Here is an 8,397-nt window from a genome sequence, read left to right on the forward strand (position 1 = left end):
AAAAAAAAGAAAGGAAGGGAGCTGGGAGCAGTGGCAGTGGCTCATACCTGAAATCCCAGCACTTTGGGAGGCAGAGGCGGGTAGATTGCTTTAGCTCAGGGGTCCGAGACAAGCCTGGGCAACATGGCAAAACCTTGTCTCTACAAAAAAAAATACAAAAATTAGCTGGGCATGGTGGTGTGCACCTGTAGTACCAGCTACTCAGGAGGCTGATGTGGGGGAATCACTTGAGCCTAGGGAGGTCGAGGCCACAGTGAGCTGAGATCACCCCACTGCATTCCAGCCTGGGTGACAGAGCAAGACCCTATCTCAAAAAAAGGGGGGACACTAAGATCCCTATGTCCTAGAGATGGGAGAAGTGTTGTACGGGAGGCAGGAGTCAGGTAGTGATCATGTTAGTTAGGGATCTTTGTTCTCTAAAACACATAACTCTGTCTAGGACAATATACATGAGCAAGTGCTTAATTAATTTCAAACATCTGGACTCCATGGATTTGAAAGAAAAATATTTGGAATATTATCTTACTTGCTGGGTTCTGTGGTGAAGTTGGCTCCGCCATAATACACTTCTAGGGGTTGTTTCTGGAGAGTCAGAGTCAGGGCCCTGTGCAGCATGGCAACTGAAGGCCCTTGGCAGCCAGGGGACTTCCACATATGTACAGTAAACACCAAGCTAGTGGTAACTGATGGGCTGTGGAAATAGCACCTAAATGGACATTTGGATCTTTTAATAGAGGTATAGTTCCTGGTAGAGTATATCTCATGAAACAGGCGCAGGCTTAAGAATGGGATGAACAGAAAGTCTTCAGAGGAGAGTTATAAAGTAAAGGACTTAGGGATTCTCCTTGGCCCATTGTATAAGTACTCAAGCTTTTACCTGCCAGTGCCACCTCTGCTTGCCACAGCCTGCAGTACTGCTTCAGCCAGCTCTTCTTGCTGTTCCTTCCCCAGGGAGTGGCCTGGAGGCCCAGCTAATTCTAAAGAGAGCTGGAATAGCGGATCTGGGGTTGAAAGACTCACAGGTAGGGAAGGAACAGGCTTGATATCTTCGTTAGTGTTACACAACCGACCCCGGGGACAGAAGAGAAGACCATAGTACCCAGGTATCTGCAAAGAAATATGTAGCAGGATATAGTTTTGCCTTGGTTATCTGCTCAAGTCTTCCTTCTAAGGAAAATGTATATTATAGATCAGAGTCATGGACTCAGTGGGTACTTAGGAGAAACATCAAAACAGGTTGGACAATACCACCATACAAGTATTTCCCAACTTCTTTTTGCCAGTATGCCACAACTATTCCTTTTATTCCTTTTATTCAGGTACCCACCTGAATAACTTTTCCTGGAAGGCATGGGACCCAAGGTGAGCCCTCCGCCTGCACCTTGTAAGCTCCCCTCCCTGTGCATTGATGTAAGTAGCAGCGTCCAGTGAGCTCTGCTTCCTTGAGGTGTGGAATAAGAGAAGGATGCCTGGTCTTATTCCCAGGGAGCAGCTGTGAAGTGAGGTTGGCAAAGAAGCAACGGCTCTGGGGATGGTAGATCTCCCCATGGGGATTCTCCACCCCAGCAGGGAATCCATTTTCCTTCTTCCAGCATTCACTCTGAAGGGCAGGTCAGAAGGTAAAACAGTGTTTGTTCTGATGCCTTTGAAGTTGACTGCCTTCCAGACCCACTCATTTCCATTGTCTGCTCTCTTGTCTACTCACCCCATTGGCTAAGGGCTTGTACATGCGGCAGCCTTCCATCATGGGGTCTGAGGAGCAGCTTCCCTTGTCCAGGTGCAGGTAGTGGCAGCCCAGTCCACTGTGTGGAAGGGGATGATATAGTGACACTAGGATCACTGACAGCCATACAGTCCCCTAACCACTCAGCACGCACACCTGCCAGTACAGAAGAAGTCTGAGGAGCCAGTCCTACATGTGGTCACCAATCCAAATTCCAGGCCAGATCCTGCTTGAGAGATGAGAGGGGAAGGAAAGAAAGCCCTCAACATCTTTTAGCATCAGCTATGCTCATAGCTTCAATTATACCTCAGCAGCAGACACCCCTTCAGCCCTCCCACTTCTCCCAGAGCTGACTTGGGTCATGAGTGCCCCTCTACATGTTTCCCTTACTTCTCACCCTGGCCCCACAACAGCTCCTCTGCAGCGGTGTGGTTGACCTGGTACCAGCCTGAGTCTTCGAAGGCAGCAAGGGTGATTGGGTCGAGTCGAGTGCGCTGAGCTCCATCAAAGGTAGCAGTCATTAAAGAACCCTGGAGTAGTCTGGCCTCCCAGTGTGAGGACAAAGGGCCCTCCTGGACAAGGTGGCAGATAGCTGGTTGTTATCTGGCTACTCCTTTCTTCTGTCACCCCAAGGTGTTCTTATTCTCACCTCTTCTTCCAAGGGAACACCCAGTGAAGCCCCCGGCACTCCCAGGTGTTTGGCCAAGCTGAGGCTAGCAGCTGGGGTGGTGAGAAGCAGTTGTCCCCATTCATCTTGCCTTGTCACTTGTTGCCTTGTAGAACAGTTCTCTCTAACTGAGTGCAGAAAGGGAAGAAGGCAATATGAGGAGAAGAAAACGAGGAAGGGTGAAGCAAAATTGGAAGGAAGGAGGTTATAGATTAGTGAATTCCCGCTGGTTGATTGTGGGAAGTCCTCAACCTCATTCCTCTCATTTACCACTGAATCCTGAGGGGCAGTCTCGCCATTTCTTGAAGAGCTGTCCAGAGAAACCCAGGGCATGGAGCAATTCGTGTATTGTGACCTAAGGACAAATGACTACCCAGTAAGGGGGCCACATTTGCAGCAGGATTGACCAAACACTCTATAACCCCTCTGCCCAATCAGCTCTTCCAAGAGCTTGAGGCACCTTCTATTCCATACTCTGTGGGTTCTTCCACTTTATGAGAAGCTGAGTAACCTGGCCCCCCTATCCCGCAACCTGTTTGCTTCCCCTAGTCATCATGCAGCAGTCACCATGACGATGTCACTGTGGCTGAGGCTGGGGCTGGTGAGATGTTGGGCACAGTAGACAATGGTGCCAGCGAGGGGCCTGTCTTCTGAGTCCAGGTGACAGCAGGCAGCATAGGCTATGACAGAGGGCTGTGGATGGGCCAGGATAGGGTAGGGGCAGAAAGGAGAAAAGCAGGGTAACACTGATAGAAGATATCCCCCGAAAATGGAGGATCAGGGGACTCTGCAGAATTCTGCAGGAGTGGTATCAAGGGATGGCTGTGGGTGGGGGTAGCCTTTACCCATACATTACTAGCATTCCCTAATTTATCCAAAATAAGCACAACTTTTTTGTTTTTGAGATGCTGTCTCACTCTTTTGTCCAGGCTGGAGTGCAGTGGTGCAATATCGGCTTGCTGCAACCTCCGCCTCCCAGGTTCAAGCGATTCTCCTGCCTCAGCCTCCTGAGTAGCTGGGACTACAGGTGCACGCCACCACACCTGGCTACTTTTTGTATTTTTAGTAGACACAGGGTTTCACCATGTTGGCCAGGATGTTCTCAATCTTCTGACCTCGTGATCTACCTGCCTCAGCCTCCCAAAGTGCTTGGATTACAGGCATGAGCCACTGCACCTGGCTGCCAGCATAGCTTAATAAAAACTGCTTTGGCCAGAAATGGTGGTTCACGCTTACAATCCTGGCACTTTGGGAAGTCCAGGTGGGCAGACTGCTTGAGCCCAAGAGTTTGAGACACAGCCTGAGCAACATGGCAAAACCTGTCTCTACACAAAATAAAAAATAAAAAAAAATTAGGTGGACATGGTGGTGCACACCTGTAATCCTAGCTACTTGGGAGGCTGAAACGGGAGGATCACCTGAGCCCAGGAAGTCGAGGCTGCGGTGAGCTGTGATCGGGCTGCTGTACTCCAGCCTGGGCAACAGTCTCAAAACAAAATAAAAATAAAACAAAACAGAAAAACTGCTTTTATGTTCCCTAACCCTACTCATGAGATTTAAGATTAGAGAGGCAGAACAGGGAAAGGAGATTTGATTTGAACCTCACCTCTTGGTGGCACTTGGAAGTGTGAGCAACCCGTACATACAGTAGAAAATCAGTGTTTTGGACCCCAGGTCCATCTGGCTGGACCAGTTGTGGGGGACCCTGCTCTGGCCACAAGGCATAACCGTGAAGGTGGGTGTCAGGAATCTGGCAGGGAGTAAAATGTTGCATTAGCAAATGGGCTGGGACAGTAAGAAATTGGGCATGAGGAATAGGGGAGACTGAGTCTCTTTGGTCTGTTTTAGTGTTATCTAGGCAGCTGGTTAGAATACAGAGTTCTGCCCCTTCACCCCCAGTCTCTGATTTACTGGATTTTAGCAGGGAGAGGAGCTTAGGAATATATGTATATGTATATGTGTTTATATATATATGTATATATATATATTTTTTTAGACGGAGTCTTGCACTGTCACCTGGGCTGGAGTGCAATGGCATGATCTTGGCTCGCTTTAACCTCTGCCACTTGGGTTCAAGTGATTCTCCTGCCTCAGCCTCCCGAGTAGCTGGGACTACAGGTTCCCGCCACCAGGCCTGGCTAATTTTTGTGTTTTTATTAGAGATGGAGTTTCACCATATTGGCCAAGCTGGTCTCGAACTCCTGACCTTGTGATCCGCCTGCCTCAGCCTCCCAAAGTGCAAGGATTGCAGGCGTGAGCCACTGCACCCAGCCATCTACATTGTTAAGAAGCACATTAAGTAACTCTGATGCTGGTGGTCTTGAAATGGTCATGGCAGGCTGCAGATCTCCAGATCCCTAAGACTGAGAGGTGAGCCTACTCAGGATCCTATCTTCCCTCCCGTTCTTCCATGGCGTATTTATTTCTGGCTTTCCTCTCTGTACTATCCCTCTGCATATCCCCCCAACCCCCCTTATTTTTTCAAGATTTCAGTGTTGTTGACTCAATCTCACCTTTGTCCCCAGGCAACTCTCTCCTTTGTACCCTGGGTTCAAGAGGCTGCACCTACCAAGAATGAGTATCTGCAGGTGAGCTGAGGACATTTCTAGGTATCCCTGAAGAAGAATTACATACATTTTCAATGACATGAACTCACCTGTGGTAGTTTGGGGTATCTGGGTCTCCCCAGACAGCATGGCAGTACCGTGCAGCATCTCGACTCAGAAGCAGGGGTCCTTGCACTGGACGGACTTGACAAAAGGTCAGTTTCCCCTCCGTATCTTAGAATTCCAGTTCTTTTTCTGGGTTGACCTTCCTCCCCTGGACCTCTCTGCTCCTCAACCCTCCCTGATATTGCCTGTTCCCTCACTCACCTGCTAGGACAGCCTGGATTCGCTGAGTGGCCTCTCTCACTGCGGCCAGGGCTCGGGATCCCCCTCTTGTCTCTTCTCCCTCAGGATCCCAAGCTCCATCTGATATAGGATTTCCCAGATAGCAGGTTTGGATTCGTAGGGGTTGAGGATCATGGGAGCTAGGAAGGGTGAGGGAGGAAGAGAGAGATTTCAGAGGGAGTGGGGAGAAAGGGAGCCTGAGAAGTCTCACAGACTTCTGTGCCTCATCATGTAGACATCGGCTTGTGGCAACCCTGAGGAGTAGTGGTGGCAGCAGCAGCAGCAGCATCTCCCTTCCGTGTCTCTCCATAGATACAGTCTGGAGCCTGTCTTCTGTCCCCTTTTTTACTGGCTCACTATTTCTGGCTTTCCTATCTTTACTCTTTTTCACCGCGTGCCCCCCACCACTCTTGCTTATTTTTTTAAGATTTGAATGTTGTTGACTCAGTCTACAGTTCCCTGCCAGGAGGTCGGACATGAACCACAAGGGCCAAAGCCACCCTCTTCCAGGGGGGCCAGAGGTGGAGTGCTGGGGGAGGGGAAATGTTATTCTGAGGCCTCAGCTGACCTTTCCAAAGCGGAGCCTGCCTTAGCCATGATGGAACCCTTTCCTTGTTTTTTGTTTTGTAGAGATGGAGTCTCGCTATGTTGTCCAGGCTGGTCTCAAACTCCTAGCCTCAAGTGATCCTCCTGCTTCGGCCTCCCAAAGTGCTGAGATTACAGGTGCAAGCCACTGTGCCTGGCTGGGAACTCTTTCCTAATCCCCCTCCATTCTTCATCCTATTTCTCTTGCCTTTCTGAGTAGAAAGCCTCAGAACCTTCACAGAAGTAGAAAGAAAATTGGTGTCGCCACAATAGGGGAAGCAGGTGATGGTATTCTTTGCTTTACTGTTGCCTGCTGGCCTCACTGGACATGAGCAAACAAGGCTTCTGCACTTCACTAGCACTGGTTTCAGAACTGGGTGGCCTCTAACTAAAGCACAAGACTTCTAGGCATCTCTTACATCTATGTAGGGCTCTTAGTGGGTGCTCAACAAATACATGTTAACTGAATGACACCTCCTATGAGAGGCTGTTGTGTTAGGTCTGTTAGACTTCACAGAAGCTGCTTATAGGTATGCAGAGGAGGGAAAAGAAACTTTTTTTTTTTGAAACTGAATTTTACTCTTGTCATCCAGGCTGGAATGCAATGGTACAATATTGACTCACTGCAAACTCTGCTTCCTGGGTTCAAGCAGTTCTCCTACCTAAACCTCCCAAGTAGCTGGGATTACAGGTGCATGCCACCACGTCTAGCTAATTTTTGTATTTTTAGTAGAGACAAGGTTTCACCATGTTGGCCAGGCTGGTCTCGAACTCCTGACCTCAGGTGATCCTCCTGCTTTGGCCTTCCAAAGTGCTGGGATTACAGGCTTGAGTAACCGTGCTGGCCAAGAAACTCTTAAAATGGACATTAACAGATGTTCAAAGATGTTCTTAGGAACTCCCTTTGTTTTCTTTGCTCATGCTGTGCTTTCACATCCTGTTTCCTTTGCTTGGATACCCCTCCTCCCCTGCCTGCCTGGCTAATTCCTACCTTTCTGGTAATTACCCTTGGAAGCCTTTCTTAATATCCCCAGCCGAAATTCCACACCTGCTGCAGTGGGTGGGGAACCACCTCACAGGAGGGGCCTCTCCTCCCAGCTCCTAACAGAACACTGTCATCCTCTGTTGCAGTTGTTGGCTTAGCAACTCTCCCTCCACATCCTAAAGTCCTTGCAGGTAAGCCTGCTTCCTGTCTGTCTTTGTGCCCACACCACTCAGTACAGCCCTAAGGGCCTGGTCTTCAGTGTGTGGATGAAGACATAGGACCTAACTCCATTATTTAACTTTTGAAGAAACAGCTGTTTTAAGGCAGTATATTTTAATAGCTAATTGGTGACAGACATGGACTAGAGTTTAGAGTAGGGCTACTGACTTCCTAAGGAGGCTGGATTTTATACTTTTCACATGCCAGAACTGTGGTTGAAACTACTGATTACAAGGGAGAAACCTGTTGGGGCTCAGGAACCATAACCCAAAATATGGCATTGACATGCTGAACTGAAGAAGAAGACTCAAGGTCTCTCTGACCATCCCCTGTTGCCCCCATACACACAGACTCACACCCCTCGTCTCTCCCGAAGCACAGGCCCTACCTGCCTAAGATCCAGACCCAATGAGGAAAGTTCTTTTTTCTTTCCCTAAGACCAAGAATGTAACCACACCTGAACAAGCCTGTTCACTGTTAGAACTGTTTACAAGTTAATCTCTGTTCCTAGATCCATTAATTCTCCTGAGTAACCATTTATTGTCCCTCAACAGAATTCCTCTTTTTCACCCTGCCTCATAACCTGTTTTGCTAGGATCCAAGGCACCATTTTTTTCTGTAACTTCAAGATGATATATAAGCTTCTGTGCTTTATTTGGGGGTGGGCGGTTGGGTCTTCATTCTGAAGATTCTCATATATACATGCTAAGTAAATGTGTATGCTTTTTCTCATATTACTCAAACTGTCTCATGTATGATTTTTCAGTGACCCTCCAGGGGCCCAGGGCCTTGACTTTCACACACCCAACCTCTGGAGGCAAACCCACCCTGCTACTTTTTTCTTTCTTTTTTTTTTTTTGAGACGGAGTCTCACTCTGTTGCCCAGGCTGGAGTACCGTGGCACAAGCTCTGCTCACTGCAACCTCCGCCTCCCAGGTTCAAGCAATTTTCCTGCCTCAGACTCCTGAGTAGCTGGGACTACAGGTGTGTGCCCCCACGCCTGGATAATTTTTGTATTTTTAATAGAGATGAGGTTTCACCATGTTGGTCAGGCTGGTCTCGAACTCCTGACCTCATGATCCACCCACCTCGGCCTCCCAAAGTGCGGGATTATAGGCATGTGCCACTGTGCTCAGCACATCTGCAACTTTTTATCTATAGAAATGTGTGTGTACAGGGCCGGGCGCGGTGGCTCAAGCCTGTAATCCCAGCACTTTGGGAGGCTGAGGCGGGTGGATCACGAGGTCAAGAGATCGAGACCATCCTGGTCAACACAGTGAAACCACGTCTCTACTAAAAATACAAAAAATTAGCTGGGCATGGTGGC

The 8,397-nt window shown here is 48.7% G+C and overlaps 1 protein-coding gene across 1 annotated transcript in view; it reads right to left on the minus strand.

Annotated features, from left to right (window-relative positions):
• The window catches only part of LMLN2 (leishmanolysin like peptidase 2), a 7,460-nt gene extending 1,671 nt beyond the window's left edge, over nucleotides 1-5,789 (minus strand). The window contains exons 1-16 of the mRNA XM_037744310.1: nucleotides 5,264-5,789; nucleotides 5,047-5,131; nucleotides 4,904-4,955; nucleotides 3,992-4,140; nucleotides 3,914-3,915; nucleotides 3,809-3,876; nucleotides 3,621-3,713; nucleotides 2,958-3,083; nucleotides 2,661-2,745; nucleotides 2,373-2,518; nucleotides 2,121-2,295; nucleotides 1,880-1,949; nucleotides 1,706-1,802; nucleotides 1,328-1,600; nucleotides 878-1,107; nucleotides 527-706 (exon numbers count right to left, since the gene is read on the minus strand). Of these exons, the coding sequence (XP_037600238.1) occupies nucleotides 527-706; nucleotides 878-1,107; nucleotides 1,328-1,600; nucleotides 1,706-1,802; nucleotides 1,880-1,949; nucleotides 2,121-2,295; nucleotides 2,373-2,518; nucleotides 2,661-2,745; nucleotides 2,958-3,083; nucleotides 3,621-3,713; nucleotides 3,809-3,876; nucleotides 3,914-3,915; nucleotides 3,992-4,140; nucleotides 4,904-4,955; nucleotides 5,047-5,131; nucleotides 5,264-5,759 (2,327 nt within the window). The 5' untranslated portion in view covers nucleotides 5,760-5,789. The remainder of the gene's footprint in view (nucleotides 1-526; nucleotides 707-877; nucleotides 1,108-1,327; nucleotides 1,601-1,705; nucleotides 1,803-1,879; nucleotides 1,950-2,120; nucleotides 2,296-2,372; nucleotides 2,519-2,660; nucleotides 2,746-2,957; nucleotides 3,084-3,620; nucleotides 3,714-3,808; nucleotides 3,877-3,913; nucleotides 3,916-3,991; nucleotides 4,141-4,903; nucleotides 4,956-5,046; nucleotides 5,132-5,263) is intronic.
• Between the last annotated feature and the right edge of the window lie 2,608 nt (nucleotides 5,790-8,397).

Source organism: Cebus imitator, unplaced genomic scaffold, assembly GCF_001604975.1.
Source record: "Cebus imitator isolate Cc_AM_T3 unplaced genomic scaffold, Cebus_imitator-1.0 Scaffold170, whole genome shotgun sequence".
NCBI lineage: Eukaryota > Metazoa > Chordata > Mammalia > Primates > Cebidae > Cebus > Cebus imitator.